Below are 25,063 nucleotides of genomic sequence, written 5' to 3'. Positions count from 1 at the left end.
AGTTCCGAAAATGATAATAGTTCTTGGTACAGTGATTCAAGCGAAAACAGAATTGTTGAATTTGACGAGCTAAGCAAAAGTGATTTGGAAGAGTTTGATGAAAAAAACCCTACTGACAAACTTACATTTACCAAAATACAAATTGGGGATTTTGTATTAGTAAATTTTCCTGGAAAAAAGAAAATGTTCAAATATGTTTGTTTGGTGAAACAACTGATCAATGGTGATGAAGCCGAAGTAACAGGCTTGAAAAGGCTCACAAATAAGTGCCATTTTATTTTAAAACCCAACGATGTCTGCATTATTCTACTGTCGGACATAGAAACAAAACTACCTGTTCCAAAAATATCAATAACTGCTGATTACGAAAAGTATATTTTTGAGACTGCACCTGAAGTGTTTGAAGCATAGCATAAGTATTTTTTCCAATTATTATTATTTTTTGTTACTGTTAACAGGATTTATTCATTCTGGTACGTTTAGTTTATGTTTTTATTTTAAATAAATATTTTTCAGTCAAAATATCTGAAATTGTTTTGACTCTCTCCTAAAAAATATTTCGTAGCATTTTTTTCTTAATATTTTATTAAAGTTAAGCATAAAGAATAAAAATTACATATATGTAGGATTTCTGCACTAGCCCCGTATGGAACACTTATTATTAGCAAAAATAATGGCACATTCTGCTCTTACCCCGGATCAGTGGGGCAAGTGCGTAACATGTACTTGCGAAAAAAAATGTATAGGCAAATTTGGTAGGTAATGTATTTTTGTTATCTAAATAGTTTTAATTGGTCGGTTAATAATCACAATTATACGACAGAAGTTTAAAAAAATCTTAATTTGAAAGAGGCAATTTTTGTAGTTAAATGAATATTAACTATGAATTTTTTCGTTCGCACTTGCCCCATCTTACCTTATTGCAAAATTATTTTGCAAAAACATGTCGATTTTTTATTGTAAACAATTAGAATAACTTTTTAACTGTTTGTTGCCTACACGAAAATTGTTTTTTCATATTTGGAAAGCCTGCATTTTTTACAAATTCTAAAAAGTTATTCTTTTATAAGCGTTTATAAGCAAAAAATCGACATGTTTTTGCAAAATAATTTTGCAATTTTTAAAATCGTTGTTATATTTTACGTTGTTATATTTTAATTTAAATACGACATTAATAACATATGTCTGCACCATTTTTTTGTAAATTATTTCACGACTGTTAAGTTAGATTAAAATCTATCTAGTGCTTTCGTACGCTAGTCCCTAATGTAAAGAAGGCAGCTACAATCTTCTCGGTGGACAGAAGAGCTTACGGGGTCAGATAGATTGCATATTTGTCCAATAATGTAGAATGTTATAGTGGGCCGGACGAGGCTGATTTTAGTCCAGCGGTCCATGAGAACTACCCTTGCAGTCATGTTGGATCTTCCGCCTCTTAAACTCATTGTAGAGTATGAATATATGATGGCCACCTACTAGCCAAATGTCTCAAATTTACAGATGGATATACGAGAGGGCGGCGGTTACACTAGAACGGCATGATCACGAGTTTAAGTCAAGTCAGGTCCTTGATTCGTATGCATCGATTTTTGGATGAGTTGGCTTTAACCTAGTTCTAGACTGCAAGAGAACTCAAAATATCATTACGATGACGAAACAAGATCAATTTAATCTACATTCCGGAACATGTAGAGTGTTAAATTGAATAAAATGGCTGCTGGGTTAGACAGGACTCGTCTACTCTGCGCCTGAAACCCCTAGGTAGTCAGAGTTCTTTTTGGTAGGGGAAAGTAGTACACAGTGAAACAAAAAAAGTTTTTGAGTTCAAAAAATTTATTTTTGAATTAAAAGGAAAAATTTTCAAAGCAGTATGTTACACTAACTCTTTTTTAACATTCTAAGGACGAAATTCGCAAAAAATTCACATAATAAAGACAACAAAATAGAACTTTAGGAAAAAATACCGAAAATTGTTTCACGGTGTACCACAATCGGTACACAATGAAACATATATCTAGTGTCTTAAAAAAATGATTTAACCACGTAAAGCCCTTATCGAATGATCCAAAGTCAATATCAAATTTGTAATAACCTGCCAAGCATTGATTTTTCATGGAAACGAGTTGAGGTAAAACCATTTTTATATCAACTTTATTCACTAGAGCTAACTCAGGCTGTGGAAGAAAGCGAAAAGAACCACCAATTTTATCATTTGTCATTAACAATCGGTAAGTAGCTTTCCAAACATAGTGGACCTTTTTAGGAAAACGTACTGTTACGATAAATAATGACTCATAATATCTAAACTGTAAATATCCTTTCTCATTCAAGTATTTTCCAGATCATATACCTACCGGCAGAAATTTCTAGTAAGAAGATCCACGGGTCCCCTACGCTAAAAGACCTGTTTGGCTCCACGACGATCGAGTAAGTTCTGGAAGGTCAACGCCGCTTCGAGAATAACGGTTGTTTAGTATAAATATAGAGGAACCTTTTATTTAAGGACAGTTAGTTCTAGTTTTGAAGTCGAGTTTTTAGTTCGAATATAAATGTAAAAATAAATTAGTGAATATTGTATATATAAATTGAATAAAGACTTTAAATAAACTAAGTGTAGAATATTTTATAATAAATAAAGTTAATAAATTAGACTAATTAAACTCAGTACAGTACCAACACTAAATCGTCCTTATTAGCACTTCGAAAATAATCAGGTTCTTCAGGAATCCAATTATCATTATCATCTGAGGAGCTAGTTGAATATCACTTTCTTCACTGGAGTCAGACTCTGTTTTTTGCTGTTTGATTAATTTGGTTGTTGTAGGGAATTCCTTTAAACGATCTTTAACTTTTTTACTAATTAGTGCTTTCCCTTTTTCTTTCTCTATCAACGCACCTTTCTCGGGTGTGTCAGTAATAATTGTGCTTTTACCTCGCTTTCTAGGTTTCCTGTTAGCTTTACGGGGTGGAGCTTTTGGATACCCTCTGAAGTCTTCTGGACTAGCAAATGTGGGAAGTTTATTATCCATAGTTATTTCTAGCTGAAATCCTATGTTAGATGGTCCAGATTCACTTTTTTCTGGAGTAATCTCGTTCTGAAGTTATGCGCCAAATTGCCAAACACGTTCAGTATCTGGTGTAGTCTCTTTACGAAATTGTAGGGTGGCAGGTCCAGGTAATTCATAATCGAGGACATCTTCCCGTTGTAGCCTGTCAGATACTGCTGATGTTAAAAAGTCTGTGTCGTCAAAGATTAGAGAATTAAATTGATAAATTCCAGTTTTCTGGAATTCTGACATTATATTGGAAGGAGTTAAGGATTTTGCATGAGCTTTTCCAAAACATTCGACTATTTGGTAAATAGTCATGGGAATTCCAGGACGTCGTAGAAGTCAAGAATCAATACAGCATTGTAATGTGCTTTGAATGGTCCAAAGACTGATATATCTAAGGGCAGCATTTTGTGACTACAGTGTTGAGGTAGGGTCAAAATAGTCACACCTGAAGCTCGAGCTTTTTCAACAACGGCAACTGATATATGGCTTTCATGATTATCATACATTAGAAGGGAAGGATTGTCATTGAATGCTTTATGAGATGGTCAAGAACATGTGAAAAGAGTTCGGCCGTTATCCAACCATTGGGTGTTGATAATTCCAGTGTACCTGGAGGTGCTCCAGCTACCACGTGAGTTTTGAAATATTTTCTCGGAAACACCATCGCTGGGGGAAGGTATGTGCCGTTAGTACAAATGATTGCGCAAGTTGTTACTAGAGTTTCACGTTCGGCACTCCTACATTGACTAACTTGTTTGGAACCCTTTTCGGCTACAATTTTTCTAGGGTTTTGCACAGTGCTAGTACCCGTTTCATCAAGATGCCTTCTGCACTCTTTTGTGTACAATCTATAAGCCATTTTACTGCAGGTATTAATATACTCTGCTAATCTTACTTCCTGTTTCTCTGTAAAAATTTGTCGGACGGAATAATTGGGTGACATTGTTATCTCTGCGTCAGGATTATTGTTTTTTGAGCACAGATCGTTGTAAAGTTACAAAACTAATATATCTCTCGGCTGCTCCACGTAGAAAATAATTTTCCTCTAATACCAACTCTGTGGCAGCAGCCATTACATCTGCAGACGTATTCCCCATTTTCCTAGGCGTTTGCTTTCTAACCATCTGAAATACCAAAATAACAAATTGTTGGTAATAATTTATAATATTGCGGTACACAGTGAAAATGCCATTATACGAGGCATGTTTTTTAAGTAAGTACCGTTTTGCGATTCCGCCGCCGCAGCGCTACGGTCGGCGTTCCGCGCATGAGCGCTGGTTACCTACATCTCTTGTCTACGCACTGACGCCATTACAGTCTGATTCTTCATTGTATGCTTGTTTACTCCAGTGTTTAAGATGCCTCCAACAATCGTGAGTCACGCTGATTGTGAAGTACGGGCTGTTATACGATTTCTTAGTGCTAAAGGCGTAAAACCGATCGATATTCATCGTGAGATCGTTGAAGTTTACGGACAAAACATTATGAGTGACGGAATGGTAAGAAAATGGGTGAGAGCATTTAAAGATGGCCGCACAAATGTGCATGATGAAGAACGGAGTGGGCGTCCTTCGGTCGTTAATGAAAATTTGGTGCAGAAAGTGGACGAAAAGGTGAGAGAAAACAGACGCTTTACAATTTCATCATTGTCCGACTGCTTTCCTCAGTATTCTCGTAGGGTTTTGTATCGCATTGTTACCGAGAACTTGAATTACCGGAAATTGTGTTCACGTTGGGTTCCAAAAATGTTGACGGATTTGCACAAAACCCAACGTTTAGGCAGTGCATTGACTTTCCTTGAGCGGTACCACAGTGAAGGTGAAGATTTTTTAGACCAAATTGTTACTGATGACGAAACGTGGGTGGCCTACGTCACACCAGAATCGAAACAACAATCCATGGAATGGCGACATTCATCATCACCCAAAAGAGTTAAGTTTAAGCAAACAATTTCTGCCCGAAAAATCATGTGCACAGTTTTTTGGGACAGAAAAGGAGTATTGCTAGTGGAGTTTCTGCCTCGTAATGAGACAATCAATGCAGCGTCTTATTGTGAGACATTGAAAAATCTGCTTCGTGCAATCCAGAACAAAAGACGTGGCAAGTTGAGTAAGGGTATCGTTTTGTTGCATGACAATGCCCGTCCACATGAGGCTAATCAGACCAAAGATCTCATCAAATCATTTAAATGGGAAACTCTAGATCATCCTCCATACAGCCCTGATCTGGCGCCCAGCGAGTACTATTTGTTCCAGCACTTGAAGAAACACCTGGGCGGTCAGCGTCTTTAAGACGATAACGAAGTCAAAACATTTGTGATGCTGTGGTTAACAAGTCAGGCGGCAGAATTTTATCAGGAGGGTATTAAAAAACTGGTGCCACGTTATGACAAGTGCCTCAATATTCACGGAAATTATGTAGAAAAGTAGATTAAGGTACAGGCTTTCATGTAAAAATAAAATTATTGCCATATCTTTGCACGTCTTTTTTTAATTCCAAAACGGTACTTACTACTTAAAAAACACGCCTCGTAATAGTAAGAATGCTTGAACTAAATAAAAATACATGCCAACTACTCTTTGCCACATACCTTTAAAAAACATACAATCCAACTATTATTCGCATAACTTATTCCACGCACGTGAACGCTCACAACAACATTCAACTACACTGGATCACTGTAGATTTCACAAATGCGCTTTACGAGGGCGCCAAATTTCCATGTTTCACTGTGTACCACTTTCTTCTACTGGTTGAGTTTCTTATACTCCTGAATCAGTAGTGAGGGTATGATATATATGTTGGGCTCCATTTAATGTGCCTTTTAAGAGTCTTACAACCCAACTCTTTGGTTTAATCGTAGAAACTGTTCCCTCATCGTTGGTATATTTACTGGCCATTGAAGATCTAGTCTGGCACTATATCGTTAGGAATGAAGCGGAGAGGAATTAGGTCTTGGTTTACGCTTATATCGCTAATAAATGAGGGCTTGGTGGAGCTGGGTGTTCTGATATGCCAATAACTGATCTATAACTATGATCTGACGTACTCTTCTAGTTATTTCTTTTGGTACTAGGTCAGTTTGATTTGCGGTTAGTTAAAAATAAAACACAAACAATATTATAAGAAACAAATTTATTGCTTTAGTACCATGAAATATTTACACACAAATAGAAATAATAGAAAAGTTATTACAAAATATAATTTTAATAGAAATAGCATTGATAATATCAGAAAACTAAAACTCTTATTGAATAAAACACTTGACAAACATTTAAATAAATACTGGTACAAAAAAATAAATGATCTTAAAACCTACAGTATAGACATAAGAAATTTACAGAAAGTGAAATAGCCAATAACTACAACGATAAATAAACAAATGTATCTACTCCAGTCGTTTCTTTAAAACAATAACTTAAACTATAGTTTAAAAAAATCAAATATAAGCAAATCGCTCCTTCAAATGGGTATGTATGTGAGAAGAGCTATTTTCTACCCACATACTAATGCAGAGATGTTATGATATAAATAATGGTCTTATGGATTACGACAAAGTGTTCGATAAAGTAAAATAGGAAATAGTAATCGCAATAATATAAAGAAGATATCTACATAGAGGAATATATGTATTTTCACATTTGGTCCCAATGAAGATAGCTTCAAATTTGCTGTCAATTCAGTTTCACGGAACGAAATATTGGCGTTAACAGTGTTGCCATGTCCCTAAAATGTATATGTTATATGCTTCAAATATAAACAGAGAAAGTTTTTAAAAAGTACATTTTTATTATATTATTTTATGTATTCTGCAAATTTATAATTTATATAAAACACGAATGAATAAATATTTGTTTCTGTTGATATTCGTTGCAGTTAATTATTAGAAAATTTTTTTGGCAAAATTGTCCTTTGATAGGTTAGCGGATAGAATAGAGTCAGAATCCTCAAACCACCAGTTACCAGATGTCTTTTTAACTTTATTATTTATACTGACATTTTACTATTTACTTCTTAAAAACTGTTTTAAAACTATTTACTTTTTCTTTTTTGGTAATTCTAGTCAAGGAATTCTGTCAAGCTCATTTGAGGCTATCTTCATCTGTATTAAATGTGAAAAATGTCCGTTTTATGCTTATGGAATAAATTACATAAAAATCATACAAAATGCGTCAGATGAATACTTACTATAATAGATTGATAAATGAGTTTTGCTTTACATTTTACCGATTACTTAAATAACCAAGCTGGAAATCCCAAAGATGTACAAAAAAAAATATGTATTTGGACAAGAAAATGAAAAAGGTGTGTTATGAAATGGAAAGATAAAAGAGATGTTCTTCTTTCCACTAAACACACTAGTATTGTTCAAAAACGGAAGGGAATAATGGAATATAACGAAGCAAAGTCGTCAATTGATCAATCTGATCAGATGTCGAGCTCTAATTCACCGTTAAGGAAATCTATAAAATAGAGAGCTATAGAATTTGTTTTGGGAGCTTAGGAACACGGGAGAAATAAGTGATGGATTCGACCGTTACTTGATGGAGATTCATCTTATTTAACAATAAAACACTGAAAACTTTGATTTTCAAATTTTCGCAACTATTTTCGTAATATATCGTAGCCCGAGACAAAAGCTAATAAATACTATCGTTGGAAATTGGGTAAACTGAATGGCGGTTGCATACGGCTGCCATGGCATATAGAAATTTACACATGAAAGTCAATCTGTTAAAAAACTTTTGCAGTTTTCTTCGCATTATGAATATTCTACACATGTCCGAAAGAAATATAAGTATTATATGGAAAATATAAACTTATAATTTTAAATAAGAAAATAATGACTGAAAAATCCGCAAAAATGGTTTAACATCAACAAAATAAAGATTTATTATCACCCATATCAACCAGAGTAGACATTCATTTCCTTTGGATCAATAATTTCAATATTTTGTGCTTAAACCTACAACTGCAAGACGTTTAGCAGTTCTTTTGAGTAAAGACACCCATAAACTGAATACATTTACAAAACTGGACTGACCTTTTCCTTTTTCCTTAAGTACACATATCCAAACATTAGTTTTTGATTAAAAATGTACCCGCAAAAATAGAAAAATGGTGAAACCTTAGTTCATTTAGAAATATTATAGATGGAAGAATAATTAACATAATTTTTTTTGCCTTTTGCCAGTCATATTGGTATCATGTGGTTGAAATAGTAAAAATAGTTCCTGAAATATTGAACTCGCTAGAATATACTCGAATATAGCTAACACATCAGGAAAATGTATGGGCTATTTATATGGATATCTATTATTTCAACAAAAATTTCAAGGGTTAAAAAACCGCCTAACTATAGATCGTAGATGTCTTTGACTGACAGCTGGCTTTGTTTTTGCATTCATCAACTTTATGCATATATATATATATATATATATATATATATATATATATATATATATATATATATATATATATATATATATTTGCTAACTAGACTTGTACACATGCGCCTGTAAGAAAAAATTATGCAATTTTAGAGTAAAATGTGAAAATATATTTTTTTTTATTTTCAAAGCTTGGTGCAAATAAACAGTATAAACCGGAAGTGAACCTTCAAAAGTGGTTGCCAAATGAAAAATATAATTATTTGAAGACAACACTGCGAAAAAAATATCGAAGAGAAAACTATGTTCTGCTGAGAAATATAAGAAAACATTAGTTCAGATTTGATTAATGTATTCATGTTTAATTGCTTACTTCACAACCTTGACCATAGTAAAGCATGTGTCTATTTTGTTTATGTACACTCGAAAAAATATGTTATGTACATAGAAAATACATAAAATATCAAAAATATATTTCTGAAATTTTGCACATATTAATTATCTGCATGCACAACAAAACGGGAAAATTTCTCCATCCATAATATTAGCACAACAAGAGTTTCAAAAATCAGCATATAAAAATATATTTTTGACATTTTTTTATGGTTATAATTAAATATTCTAGTGATTCCTAATGCAAAATGTTTATTAAAAAACGTTAAAAAGAGCACACAAAGTTTCATATGAAAGTATTGAACAAAAATTTTAGTTTTCAGTATCATTTCAGTAACTCTATATAAATATACAGTTTATATATTATATAGAAATATACGCAACCGGTTTTTTACCGTTCAAATGTTTACCCTTTGGTGAGAATGCTTTGGAAACGTTTCGGTGAGATTGTACTAGCCAATGACGATGCTTTTGAGCTGTGATTTGCCTAAACCTTGGGTTTTTTTGTTTCTTGAGAGTCGTTGCTTGTTATGATACTGATTAATGAGGGTTTAATGAACGTTTTCCAAGGAAATTCTATAACTATAATTTCATTTTCGTCCAATACGACTCGCATTTATATAATTATAACGAAAAATAAATGCTATTTGTAAAGAATAAATACTTATTTTACCTGTATCACCATTGTTAAGGTATATCGTTCGGTTCTCAAATGTAGACAGCTATACTTTTATTTTTTGCAAAAGTAGAGAAGCATAAATCATGTATTAATAGATGTTAGTGATCATAGCTAGAATATTGTAGATGAAAAACAGGAGAGTGTTGTATAAGACCATCAGGTAGGTGAGGGAAAGAAAACTAACTATTAAAGATAAAAATAGATATACCAAGTTATCACAAAATAAAGTGGAAGGTAAATCAGAAGCAAAAATTGCAAGATCAATATACTAATTACGGGAATGACATATTTTACAAGTGCTTAAAGAAGAATATTGGCATACTATGTTCTCCTTTCCTGAGTGGCATTCCCTTACATAACTTCCCACAAAAAAACGTCAGTACTGAAACTAAATCTTTATAAAAATCCTTCTTTATAGTTATCAAAGAAATTATTTGGTATTAATTCGCAAGAAAATTGAATGAGCATGATCCAAGCATGGAATATAGTTTTTTAGACCCAGAGGCCGATATAGCTGTTTCATTTAAGATACCCGATACACCGATACGACTAAAACAAAAATATCTCGAAGCTTCTTATAATGTATATACGTTTATGTACATAGTTTTAAGCTATGATTTAAATTCTTAGTTGTAGATTGGGAGATATTAATTAATCTGAATGTCAATTACGTCTTTTTAACTTATACCTCACACTAGGGATGCGTAAAATTGTCGAAAATTTGTATGTGCCTTTGGACCATCCTCGGGAAAATCCAATTTTATTTTGGCAAATAAAATCTCGTGTAAAGTGCAGATTTTATACATTTCTGCTTTGGTTAGGTATAACATGGTAGGGAAGTATCAATTTTATGAATTTTTTTAAGCCTAATAGTTGCAAATATGACCTGAAAAGTAACTTTCTCATTACTGCTAATTGAAAGTATTATGAAATATTTATATTAAAAATTTGAGACCTTGGCAGAATTCGTGTTAAGGTCTAAAGATGAAATTTTCCACAATTTTACTATCTTTAATGTACCCATTAGTGGTCTACCAAGCATAAATAAGAAAGGAGTGGACAACTTCAGATTAATATTTCAGGAATATGGAGATTTTCAGGAATCGTTCAAATGAAAACACCATGTACATTAAGGACCAACACTACCGTGAACCTAGACAACACAATATCAATAGTTTTTATGGTGGGTAATAAGAAATAATAATGTTAAGATAACAAACTTGCTATCCATAAAATGTTAGATAGTCTGCTTATTTTATATGATATTGTGACATTATCTCGAAACAAAATGAGGGCTTGATGTCACCAATAACGTTAAACATTACTGTTTCATGATAAAACAGCAATAAAAACTGTTAGTCCTAATATACATCGGTATCTTCATAGTCCTTAATAATTTCAATTTAATTCCTTAAATCTATTTGAACGTGTCTTATGTGAATAAAAGTAATAGTATCTTATAGTGTAAATAACATTAGGTTTAAAAAAATAAGGTACTCTATCACTGTCACACATTTTCACGCACTTCAAATAATAAATAAAATCAGTCATTTCAATCAAATCAGCAATCATTCGATAAGTTACCAGTTGGACTATTATACAATTGATCGTGCAAAAAGAATATCTAAATTCAAAATATATTATGAATTTTGTCTAATTTGAGCTTTACGAGCAAATATCTTGTCTATGATTGTAAGATATTGATTTTTTAAGAATAAGAAGCATTGCGTTTTGTTACTTTTGTATTTCTATGTGAAGTTTATAAACTGTCATTTGTCAAGTCACTATGTATTTTTTGGGACATAACCTCTGGTTTTTGGCAATTTGTAAAATGCACACGTTCTTTCTTAAAAGAGACGTTTATTAAGGCGTCTAAAATTTATTATTACTACATAGCAATTATTTGTCGACGAGTGACAGATATTTTAAAGAAAACAACATTTTAGTAGTTCAAAATGCCTAGAAATGAAGATGGCAATGCCATGGGTTAGCAACTAATTATTAATGTACTAAATACGGGCGATGTATCTTCATTGACCATTTTTAAACAGGGTGACGACTTTGGAGTTTTTGAGGAACGCTTGGAGTAATATTTTGGTGCAAATTTGATTCAGGATTCTAGAGGGGTTGCTGTTTTAATCACAGTACTAAGTGAGGAGGTTTATAAAGTTTTAAGAGACCTTTGTAACCCAGAGAAGCCAAAGGAGAAAGATTTTAGAATACTAATGAAACTTTTGAGTACTCATTTTAAGCCTAGGTTGTCGGTGTACTAAAGAGGATAATTTTTGACCTGCTAAGACAAGGACAAGAGTCAGTTAACGATTGGTATCTAAAAATTAAAAACCAGGCATCACAGTGCGATTTTGGGGACAAATTGTTATACCGAGTCAAATTTTGTGGTAGGCATGATGCCAGGGCCAACACTAGATGGGCTTTGCGAATAAGGAAGCAGCATTAAGAGGTTGTTTAATTACCGCAATAAAACAAATCATACCTTTGGTAAGTATAAATATAAAAAAGTGTGGTAAAGAAGGTCACATAATGGTAGCATACAAAGGTTAAGTGAAGAAAAATAATTTATTAGAGAATGTGGAAGATTCTTTAGAGTTATTTAGTTTAGATTTGGAAGAAATAAATTCTATACGGCCAATATGTGTACCTGCTTTACTGGAGGTGGAGACTACGTAAACTCAAATGGAACTTGACACTCGGGCTGGAATTTGTTGTTTGCCTTATTCATTTTTTAAAGAGAAACTATGCCGTGTTCCCTTGGAGAAAACTTCTGTTAGGTTAAAAACTTATTCAGGAGAAATAGTTATACCTGAAAGCTTTCAGTTAACGTATCAATAAAAAATTATTCAACAATGTGTTGATCATAATTAAGAAAGCTACAAAAATTTTATAGGGCCGGGATATCATTAATAAATTTAATTTGTCTTCGAAAGATTCTGAAGATATTATAAATGACATACCGATTTGCCCTGATAATTATCTGACTTGTTAAAATTTTCAAATGTTTTTAAAAGACAGTTGGGCTCACCTTAAGATAAAAAAGTCAGTTTAGAAATTGATAAAAATGTTTATCCTTTTTTCGACAAACCTCACCCAGGTCCATTTGCTTTTCGTGAGAAGGTGGAAAATGAGCTTCACAAATTAGAAGCTGAAAAGGATATGGAGAAAATTTCAAACTCAAATTGGGGAACACCGTTAGTACCCGTTATGTATATAAAATAACAGTGAAAAAGTATTTGAAAGATTTTAATCCTCCATTACTCAGAATAAGGATATCTTTGTTGCTCTACAGGGCGGTCAAAAATTTACTAAATTGGTTTTTTAAATGCGTATAACCAATTAGATGATATAGTTGTTTGTTATCGTGGAGCACCCCGTATGGTATTTATAAGGTAAGTCGTTTGTCTTATGGTACCAAACCGGCTTGTTAAATATTTTCAGCTATTGTAGAATATATTTACCCAGCATCGAATATGTGGAAAATGCTTTGTAAAACATTCTTTTTAAAGTGATGTTTATTAAGCTATCTACCAAACTCTACTAAATATCAACTTAATGAAAACAAAAAAAAAACATTTTATGATTTAACGATAATTTTGCACAATCAGTAGCATAATAGTCGAAATTAGGTACAATAAACCCATAAAAACAAAATAAAAGCGGATATCTCACTTATATTAAAGAGATCAACAAAGTTTAATTTTTTTAGTTTTTGTATATGTAATTTCGATAGACAATTTACACCCTTACATATTAATTATAATAATTTGAGTGCCTTTTCAAAACAATTTGAATAAGGCTACAAAGAACAGCCACTTAAAAATTAACAATAAAACAATCAATCCAATGTTTGATTGTAAACAATGTGTATGGTGTATATGACAATCTAGAGTGTTGAGTGAACATGAACAATTTCACATTTCGATATCACAATACAATACTTATAGTACGAAATCACACTGCAAAATCACGACGTTAATAATTTAGTTAATCAAACTCACATTTTTACATACGTTTTGAGAATAGGAGAAACATTGATAACAGGTTGCCATTCAAAAAGTGGCCGCAAATAGTTTTAATTCAATTATTAGTCATTTATTTTTAACAAAAATTTTATTTCGTTTATTTCTTAAATAAAATACGCTCATGACGTATATGCATGTTTTTTTTTATATATCAAATTAAAGCTATTTTTTTTAATATACAGTAAAACCTCCGTTAACCGAAACCTTTTTAACCTAGACATCGTTTAACCGAAACGGCCGACAGTTTTAATAAATTCGTCAATAAAAAGTAAATTTTTATCTCAAAACGGAAACAATTCGATGTTAATTTGTCAATATCTTCAAAATTGCTTTCACAAAACTAAAGAACGCAATTAAATATACATCACATGTTTTTTATTACTGTAGGATATTTAATTTATTTTTTCATAAATGTATGTTTGTACTATGTTAAAATAAAATATTAAAAATACTTTGTCACCGCTCCAGCCGTGTTGTTTGTTTACTTCTGAGTATCGATGAATCTCTGTTATGACATATTTAGCGTGTAGATGGCCGCATCTTATTCCTCAGTCTGTTCTTTGGTGTGGTACTTGTTTGTGTGTGTTACTTTAATTTCATTAAATCATCTCTTGTGTGCGTTGTGTTTAAATGTCAAATAAACGGAAACGTGTTGTGATTGCAATTAAATGGAGAGTTTTCGAAAATGCCAAACGAAACTATGAAACTAAGTGAAAATAAGAAGGTAAATGAAGTTGTCTATTTGTGGCTCACACAACAAAAAACCAAAGGAGTAGCGTTACCTGGACCAATAATTCAAGTGAAGGCAAAAATGTTATCTGAAATGATGGGCGATGGAGGTGAAAGATTTAAAGCAAGTTCAGGTTGGCTAGACAAATGGAAAAATAGGTACGATATTCGCCAAGTTAATTTATGTGCAGAAAAGCTATCTGCTGACCACGATAAATATTTTTAAAACTAAGATGGATGAGTTATTTGCAAACTACACTAAAGAACAAATTTACAACGCAGATGAGACTGGATTAAATTTCAAAATGCTGCCCAAAAAATCACTTGCATCGAAACATGACACTAAGGGAATCGAAATGGATCCAGAACGGACACAGGTCATTCAGGAATATAAAACACCACACAATTTAAGAACTTTAAGAGGATTCATTGGAATAATTAATTATTATAAAAGGATGATACCAGATCTAAGTATAAAAGAAATTCGATTACTTGAACTGCTGAGGAAAGGTGTAAAATGGAGATGGGATCAGAGAAGAGAACTAGCATTCCAAGAAATCAAAAACATTTTTCTGTCAAATTTAAAAATATAGCATCCTGACTACACAAAGCCATTCATATTAAGAACAGATGCATCAATAGAGAGATTATCAGGGGTATTATTACAAATACATGATGGGGTCGAATACCCGATACAATTCATTTCAAGAATTACAAAGCCACATGAAAAGGGTCCCTCAGTTTCAGAATTAGAACTAGCAAGTATCATACACTGTGTCACAAAATTAAGATTTTATTTGTTGGGTAATGAATTTACTATAGAAACAGATCACCAAGCTTTAACATCTATATTAAATAACAAATATGGAAACAGTCGAGTACACCGTTGGAGCCTAATACTGAGTGAATACAATTTTGAAATCAAATATATTTCTGAAAAATCCAACACAGTGCACCGGGCCTAAAAATGAATAAACAACGAGTAACAGTTCTGTTTTGTGGCAATGCAGCAGGAACTCACCGATTGAGACCTATGTGTGTTGGGAAATCAAAAAAACCAAAAGCTCTAAAAGATATTTCAAAAAAAGCACTTCTAGTTTTTTATAGAAGCCAAAAAGCTCATGGATGTCAGCCACTTGGTTTTCAGGATGGTTCGAAATAAAATTCGTTTCAACTGTAAAATCCTTTTTAAAATAAAAAAATCTTCGCTTCAAAGCATTATTACTTGAATCCAAAGGTGTTCCCGAAATTCTCAAATCTTTAACAATGAAACATGTTGTTAATTGGTCGGGGCTAAGATCAAATCTTGAACATTGGAAAAATGCTGGAACAAACTTTTTTATAGGATATTGACTGACGATCCTGAAGAAGAAACGACTGAAGAACCTTTACAAAAAATTTGCCAGGATGTGACGAAATTAACCAAGCAGAGATACGTGAGTGGTTAACAGCCGCTGAATCAGAAAGTGAATTCATTGACCAGGACATCATTGATGTGGTTCTTCATCCAGACAACCTGAGCGTATCAGATGACTCACCAGACGACAGGTAGCACAACGCCCACGAGATTTCCAATGCCTTGGAGGTAAGAATCTTCTACAGTAGGCCTAATTGATTAGGGACACGACTAGGTTCTTTTGTTGTTATTGCATAACATTTTGTCCTTTTCAGATTTCTTTACGTTTCGTCGAACAATAGAATGAGGCAAAACCCCATGACGTTCTGCAAATAACACGATGAAGAGATATAGCTGCAAAAGATCGTTGTAAAAGGAAAATACAAAAGAAAATAGATTTCTTTAAAAGAACACTTATGTTCATTTTACAGAAGAATACAAAAACAATGTTATTTTTAACTGAAATTCTTGTTATCTGAAACGGCTTCCTCTAATTATTTCGGTTAACGGAGGTTTTACTGTATGATATATAAGGTTGTCTGAGAAAAAATGGTCGCACATTAAAGTTGCCAGCTGTTAAAATCGCGAGGTATCAAAGATATAGTGGAAGAGACGGCAACGCCACTGGTTGACAAAGATTTAGAGTGTCATGTTATTCTGAAAAGGTGTTGGAGCTCATTATACTGTTATAACGTTGATTAAAGTAAAGTTTGCGTTTTAGAAAAATGAAAAAGTGTATTTTTAATTACATATATGTATATATTTAATATGTATATAATTAACATTAACTATCGACGCATATGCAATGGCTTTAAAACTCACACAACTGACACTCGCCATCCTTGTCAAACGAGTGACGTTGTGTGGTAGCTCTCTTTTACTTATCTTTTATACCTTGCGTTTTTAACAGTTGGCAACCCTAATTTGCGACCATTTTTTCTCAGTTAACCTTATATTATGATATTAAAAAAATTTAGCTTTAATTTGATATAAAAAAACATGCATATACGTCATAATGCGTATTTTATTTAAAAATAAATGAACAAAATATTTGTTCATGATTTTGGAGTGGGATCTTAAGCTAAACAATTCAAAGAGTAGAATATTTGAGATAACCCTATACGGTACAATATGTTGAGCAAATTGTGCAATTGCTTAGACATATGCACACAAGAAGGGGAGACATTAAATTTTACAACAGCTTTTATGTGTAGAAAATAAATGTTTTTTAATAGTTTTTTTTGCGTATATAATGAATTAGTTATCAAAATTGATCTATTAGTTTTTTTTTATTTCATTATATTTTCTTGAAATTCAATTTTGATTAAAACAATAAAATGGCGTCAGGAATATAATATGTCAGGGTACAGCCCAATGGATTTTAAGTCAATCACTCAGACACCTCAACTTGATATAAGAAGGTTTGCACAATATCTAGCTATCACAGTTTACGGGTAATTTTTTCCCGGAAACGGAAATAAAACTTTAGGTTTTATAATTTTCCCCTAAATAATTTTATAAAGTTTTTTCTGCACTAATCGTCGAATAAGAAAAATAAAATTGTTGTACCTAGTATTGTATTGTATCTGTAAAAAAATAAACGTTCCGTAAAACACAACTGATACGGAGCTAAATAAATGCAACAAAACATACATTACACCTACATTTCATATACTCCACACGCAGATAACAAAAAATTTTAAGAAATAAAAAACGAATCCAACAACAAAGACTCTGCGAGCAGAGCTACGACCCTCAGTTTATAAAAATTATAACATAACAACAGGGAAACACTTACAACTAATAAAAACAGAGAAGTAATGAACTACAATGAACAGTTCTGACTGCCACATTCAGACTCACTCTCCGAATCCTCGGAATTGGAAGTATCGACTTCATAGTGGAGTTTTTCATCTGGATCATAGAACACTTCTGCTCCTGGGAAGATATATCGGCTCGGGGGTATTAGGTGGAAGGCGTTCTCTGGCAATCTAAAATTAAAAATAAATAAATATTAATGTTAAAAAACAGAAATTTAGTTTTTACAGCATTGTAGCACCATGAGGCCCTTTACAAATATCTGGTTAATATTTTGATATTAAGCAACTGGATCAAAGCAATATTGGAAAATAAGCCGATTTTAACATATCTTCAAGGGAAGGAGGTTGTGGCCAAAACAGCTAAGAGGTGCCCACAGGGGGAATGTTTTCTCCCTCTCATGTAATCACTCCTAGTGGATGACTGGATCTCGCTCTTTTATGCACAGGGGTAGAAGTCTAGGCATATGCGGATGATCTAGTAATTATGGTAAGAGGAAAAATGCGAAAATGTTCTATCAAAGGATATTTGGGAAATCATCTAGAATGGAACCCAAACAGATGACTTTAGTCAGACCTATGTTTACATAGGTCTGATACCATAGCACTGATATGGTGGTCTCTCTCTTCAGTCCTGACCCCCCGGAGTGAGTGTAGTGGTCATCATGACGTCGTGTATTGTCCGTTTCCAAAGATCTCTGTCTCTGGTCATTTCTTTTAACTCATGCATAGCTTTTTTGCATACCTCTCTAGTTTAGTTGATCCATTCTGTTCGGTTCTGGGGATCTTCTATTTCTCCTTGGATAATAAGTCTTTATTAATATCATCTCTAAATGCCCACAAAAGACCACCAGAGAGATGCTGAAAAAGCTTAGCCTGATCATAACAGGAGTAATGTCGACTACCCCAACCGCCTCCATGGGGGTCATACTTGACCTTCCTCCATTACATATATGAATGGAGGAGGCGTAGATAGGGCCATACACAAGGCGAATAAAACGTCAGGAAGCAGGGCGAAAGGGTACCAGGATTAAATCTGGAAAGATGATAAAAAATCATCTAGAGTTTGATCATATCAGTGAACATGAAGGCTTTTATAAATGGGCATTCATGGAAGGAGAGATCCAAAGATATACTAGATATAGATAGGAATGATCTGCAAATTATGGAAGGTCAACTAAGAGGACACTGTGGCCTCAAGGAGCACATGAATAAAATCGGACTGACAGAAAGCGCAGATAGCAAATTTTGTCAAGCTGAAGACCAGATGGCGAAACACTTTCTGTGCAACTGCCAAGAATGGCATGGTCATAAGCCATGCTCATTGATGCCACGTACCAGGTACCAAATTAAGCAAGAACTCATTCTCTTAACAATTTTAACATGATAAAGTGTTTCATTTGTATATTACTTTTTTCACGTCTTCATAAATAAATCTAGTGTCATAACACAGGTACATAGCATTAGCTACTGCATAGAAGCCTTTATCAAAGCTTGTTGTATAGGACACAGAAAAACTTCGATACTGCCATTTAGTTTTATCTACTATTCATTTTTTTCTGATTCTAACTAGTATTTATTTCATAAGTAATATAACCACTTTTCCCCAGATGGTCCCACATTTAAACCTTTTTATGACTTGTAATTTATTTACAAAATTATAAAAACTTACCTATCTGCCAAGCTCTTCTTCACCTTGGGCTGCCAATATCCTCTAAGATCCGAGGTGCTCTTTCGAAATCCTTCTGAAGACGTCGATGAGTCATTATAAATTTCTAAACAAATATTAGTAGCACTTTTCTCTTCACCGTTTTCGTCCGATTCGTATTTATCGGTAAAGTTCGAATTCTCGCCGATACCCGAATCTTTGGCCGAATCGATACTCATGTGTCTCTCTTTCCCGCTTTTATTTTCTAATTCGCTATCATTAATTGACTTGTATGTAAAACATAAGCACTGCGTTTCAGTGGTCACGTCTGTGCTTAAGGAACTACTATTTGTACTCTTGCATATACAATGGGAGGAATCCGACTCGTGTGGGTAATTGAAGTCTAAACTGGGTATAGGTGGTTTGTCTTGGATCTCTTGTAGGGGTGGGTTTTCCAATGGGAGCAATGTTGAGGCGTGGTGTAACGTTTGAGATGAGTAGATCCCTTCTTCCCAGTGATTACCCAATCTGCAAAGAAAAAGAAAATTAGAAAACTACAAAACATATTATCACATATACCAACTTCGCAAATAAATATGGAACCTACAATGGAGTATCTTTATACGCATCAATAGCCATTGAAGTTCAGTTTATTTATCATTTATCTTCATTTTTACACATGATTCTCTCACGATTACATGTTACACCCTACATTCATCTTCCTTACTCGTTATTTTCTCTTATTTATATAAATGCCTTGAGCATTTACTTTTTATGGCATTCCATTAAGAGCAAATTCTTCTTCTTCTTCCTACTTTATAAATAGGCAAAATGCCTGTTTTACTTCGGTTTTTAGCCTCAATTGACGTTGTCTGACCATCTTTTCCTCGGTCGTCCCAATGATCTTCTTCCATTTGGCGATTTGTCTCTTGCTATTCGTACTATTCTATTTTCTGTCATTATTTCGATGTGTTGGTTCCATTCCACTTTTCTTCTTTTGGTCCACGCGTTTATTTCCTCTATACCACATCTGGCTCGTATTTCCTCACTTCTTACTCTGTCTCTTAGAGTTTGGTTTGTTATCTTTCGTAAGACCTTCATTTCTGTTGTTTCCAGTAGTCTTTGTGTTTTCGCCGTATCTGCTCTTGTTTCCGCTGTGTACGTCATTATCGGTCTTATTGTTGATTTATATATCCTGGTTTTCGTTTCCGTTGTGAGGTATTTGTTTCTCCAGATTGTGTTGTTGAGAGATCCTGCTGCTCTGTTTGCCATGTTCACTTGTTTTTGCACTTCTTCCACTTTTCCGTAGCTTGACAGTTTTATTCCCAAGTATTCAGTTTCCATCACTTGTTCTTTTATTTTGTTATTTACGACTAGTTTACATCTTTTCGGTTCCGCTGATATCACTATCGCTTTAGTTTTTTCTGTTGAGATCTCCATGTTGTATATGAGCGCCGTATCTTCGAATTCTTTAATTAATCTTTGTAGGTCATCTTCATTTTTGGCTGTTATTATGGCGTAATCGGCGTAGCATATTATCCTTATTTCCTTTTCTCCCATTCTATATCCTCTTCTTTTTTTAACTTTCTTTATGATTTCATCCATTATCAGATTAAATATTAATAGGCTCAGCGAATCTCCTTGTCTAATGCCAGTTTCATATTTGATAGGTTGCGATAGTTTTCCTTTACATCGTACCATAGCTATGTTATCTTTATATATTATATTCTCAATGGTTTTTACTAAATCCAGTGATATTCCCTTTTCATATAATAAATGTATCGCGTCCCGAATTCTCACTCTATCAAAAGCTTTCTTCAAATCTATCAGACACATATATGCTGGTTTGTTGTATTCCAGCGACTTTTCTTTTATTTGTCTTATTACAAAAACTGTATCCGTGCACGATCTTCCTGTCCGAAACCCTTGCTGTTCCTCTTGCAGAGATATTCGTTCGTTTATTTTTGTCGCTATTATTCTTGTTGTCAATTTGAGTGTTGTATTTAATAGATTTATTGCTCGATAATTATTGGGGTCTTTCTTATCTCCTTTTTTGACGAACATCACCATGATCGGTCTCCTCCATTCATCTGGTATTCTGTTCGTGGTGATTATTTATTAATAAGAAGTTGCAGTTGTTGTACAAGATGATCACCTCCATATTTTAAGAGTTCATTTTGTATTTGATCTTCTCCTGGTGACTTTCTGTTTTTTAATTTGTTTATTCCTTCTTTCACATCGTTTTGGGAGATTTCGGTCTTTTCCTCAGTTATTATATTTGGCGTTTCTAGTAAAGATTCTTCGTTTTGTTTTTTTAAACATTTCTGTCAGGAAGGCCACCCATGTATCTTCTTGTATGTGTTCTATTTCAACTAGTTCTTTCATTTCGCTTTTTTGTTGTCTTATGAAGCGCCATACTTCAAAGTAATTCATACTTCATAAGTAAGTCATACCTCAAAGAGCAAATTCAAAGTAATCAAAATGTAGCACTCAGTATTTGTAACTATTTAAAATCCAAAACCATTTCGATTTGCAGGTTTAGAGCTTCCCCGATCATGAATAAGAAATTAATCAACAAGGTGTGACAAAATTAACTTTTACAAAAGTTAATATCCATAGAAATAAGCTATGTGAAGTAATGTACAGGAAAAAATATGTGTATATCCTCTTGAGAGCTAGGAAACTCTAGATCTACTAGATATAGTAGGACAGTATAGTTAGCTACACTATATATTTTCTCTATATACTATTTTAGAGACCTGTCTGATGGTTTTTTTCCTAGATTTCTTAAAATCAGAGTTGCAGCGCTCAATCTATTTGTATATGTATATGGTTTTGTTTTGTTCATAAACATGTTTAAGCACATATCCACTACTCCCAAAAGATCCTTGCGATGAAAATCATAAGGTCTGTATACTCATCCCACTATCAAATGCCTATCAATCCGTAAGAAAAGTATTAAACATTTTGTGTTATGTCTATAGACTTCAGAATAATCAAAACAGTCCTTAATAACTATCCCTCCACCTTCCTTCTCTCTACACATATACACTGAACTATATCCATTCCCGTTAAAATCTGGTTATTTACCAGCTCCCAAACAATGTTCAGCCACTACTTCATCTCGAGACGTCAATTTTGTCACAATTACTGATCCATTTTTGGTTTCTGGTTGTTACCGTCTGACACATCCTGACTATTCAATTTACATGATACAAGATCGTTAGCAATTTCCATTAGAACCTGTTTAGATTCTTCATTTTCAATTTGGGATCCATGAATCTCCAGGTTACAGGAATATTTAATTTCTAATTCGTAGATTCTTACCTCTAGCTGTATGACTTTGGTTTGTAATTGGATATTTTCTTTCTTCATATTTCGCAGTTCTTGTAGTGCAATTTGGTTTTCCAACATGAAAGAATCAAATTTACTAAAGACAGCCACAGATTCTTCAAACTTGTGAAAATATTTTTGAAACTTAATGATTTCATTTGGTTTCAATGATATAATTTCTAGTTCTGCTTACTTAACCTCACTTCTTACACATTGAACACATTTGACTTTATTTCCTTTCATCGCACCGGATTTCCTAGCACAACTATTTCTCATGCCAATGCTACAAATCACAGCATCTACAACTTTTTTTTAGACTAAAAACAACATTTTTCTGTAGAGCATAGATATTTTCAAAATAATTTGATTGTTAATAATAAGTGTATAACAAACTAATACTTGTAAATATACGGGCAGATTGAAACATATTATATATGATTATACTTACAGCCTACATAGATGATTAATAATGACATCACAATCGCCTAACAGTTCCACATCAAAGTGACAATGTGGCAAAGGCTCCCTATTGATTAAGATTTGAGGAACTTGTGAAGGAAGGCTGCTAGGTATTAATGCCACCGGTCGGACCTTCAAGGAACTGCCGATGACTAGAAGTAAGTCACACTCCGACTTGTCTTCTATCATAGCTTCGTGGAAGGTATCCGGAAGACCTTCTCCGAAGAAAACTATGTCGGGTTTCATGATACCTACAATAAAGTAAATAAGGTCTTTATATTGGTCATTATTAATATACATGAATTACAACTTAAGTTATATTTTAACTATATTTAATCCACCTGCATAGTCTAAACTTCTTCATCCACTTTTTTTCCCAATTTGTCGTTTCCAATATTGCAGCATTTCCTGGAACGTAGATTACATGTCCATCAATGCATATGTATCTTCATCTATACTTATATATTCATCTATTACATATTCTTCCGGAGATTATCTCAGTTGCATATCTCCAAACTTTTCTTATATCTGATGAACTGTATGCATGAATGATTTTATCCCATATGACCCTATTAAGAAATAAATACATATATATGTAAAATTCCATATTTGTTTCTGAAAACATTTAATAATTAAATGGCCAAAATTGCACAGAAGAAAGAGGCTAATGGTAAGTTTTTATACATCGAATCAGCCATAAACAATCCATCTTTCGACATCGGCTTCTTCTATAATCCCTTAGTCTCTATCCTGAACATTTCAAAACCATTTTGGTCAACATGTTATTTAAAGCTATAGTTTTCTTCTCTTGCGTTTATGGTTCATGATCTCTAGAGTACAGGGTGTATTTATGCATAATAAATAAACCTAGATTGTTATATTTCAATTATTTTCGTTTACTCCTATACTCCATTTGAAAATTATCGACAGCACAGTTTTTATGACAGCTTTAGTTGGCTGGTATCTCCCTAGGACCTAGATGTAGTCCTTGTTTCCAGCAGGGTTTATAAAAAACTATAAGAAAGCAGCACACTTTTTTTACATTGTTCACAAATTATATCACATGCACAATTGTAATGTATCGATTAGAAAACCGAAAATTAAATAAAGCCGAAGAAAAAAGATTGATTCAAAATTTGAAAATCTAGTTGTAACAAAACATTTAAACTTAAATAAGAAATGAAAAAGTGGTTTTTTTTTATTCTATTTTACTTCTTCGTACTACACAAGCGGCTCAAATTGTTTTTAACGAAGATTATTATTTAATTCTTGTTTTCTATTTCTAATGTTTTTATTTATTTACATTGTATATTAATTTGTTTTGTTGTATAATCAACTTCTGCAATAATTATGTGATATATTCGATTTAACATTAATTCAGGAATTTTTTTGGAATTTGGCAACAATGTCAACTTAGATCTCTGACATAGATAATGACGTGCATCCGGATTTATACTGTACCAACTGAATAAGATTTTTACTTCACTGTTTTGTAAGAAATATAACGCAAAAATATTTTTTTAAACAACAAAATTAGAAATGTGTACACCCGTTACCATATTTATATACCATATTCATACCTTACTATGGATAATACGTATTTTGTTTTTTTTTTTAAATCAGTGATTAAATTAATAGATATAAAATTAAAAACTTACCAGACTCAACAAGTTCTCTGTAGTTCATGTTTACTTGACTAGCTCTAACATCGTCAGTAGACACGCTACATTGTTGACCGGGATGGCAGATTTCGCAAAGGGGTATTTTCTGGGCAAGGACGTGATCTCGAATCTTCTCCGCGGTAACTTTATGGCTGCATTTCGTACACGTCGCTGTGGCAAAAGAACCATGACATTCTATGACTTTGTCGATCTTGGCTTCTTTTTCGAGAGTATCGATGTTTTGGGTGTAGTTACGAAGGAGTTTCTTCTGTTTTTCTAATAATTTGATAAACCTGCGAGAGAATTTGTTATAAGATATACATTTTAGTTTAGGTTAATGTTGCTGAAACTAGTTATCCTTGTTCAAGCAAAACTACTACTGAAGAAGTTGACATGAATGATAGGACTGTCAGGAATATTTTTAAACGAAACGGTTACCGTTGTTTTAAAGTTTCAACTACTCAA

General features: G+C 33.1%; 1 protein-coding gene across 1 annotated transcript in view; it reads right to left on the bottom strand.

Annotated features, from left to right (window-relative positions):
- Positions 1–6,176: 6,176 nt before the first annotated feature.
- Positions 6,177–25,063, bottom strand: part of Sirt1 (Sirtuin 1) — a 40,568-nt gene continuing 21,681 nt past the window's right edge. The window contains exons 5-8 of the mRNA XM_072543940.1: positions 24,596–24,891; positions 22,927–23,188; positions 19,170–19,673; positions 6,177–17,671 (exon numbers count right to left, since the gene is read on the bottom strand). Of these exons, the coding sequence (XP_072400041.1) occupies positions 17,506–17,671; positions 19,170–19,673; positions 22,927–23,188; positions 24,596–24,891 (1,228 nt within the window). The 3' untranslated portion in view covers positions 6,177–17,505. The remainder of the gene's footprint in view (positions 17,672–19,169; positions 19,674–22,926; positions 23,189–24,595; positions 24,892–25,063) is intronic.

The sequence above is a fragment of the Diabrotica undecimpunctata genome, chromosome 9 (assembly GCF_040954645.1).
Source record: "Diabrotica undecimpunctata isolate CICGRU chromosome 9, icDiaUnde3, whole genome shotgun sequence".
NCBI classification, from domain to species: Eukaryota; Metazoa; Arthropoda; class Insecta; order Coleoptera; family Chrysomelidae; genus Diabrotica; species Diabrotica undecimpunctata.
Note: the sequence above shows the minus strand (reverse complement) of the source record. Positions and strands in the feature narration are given on the sequence as shown.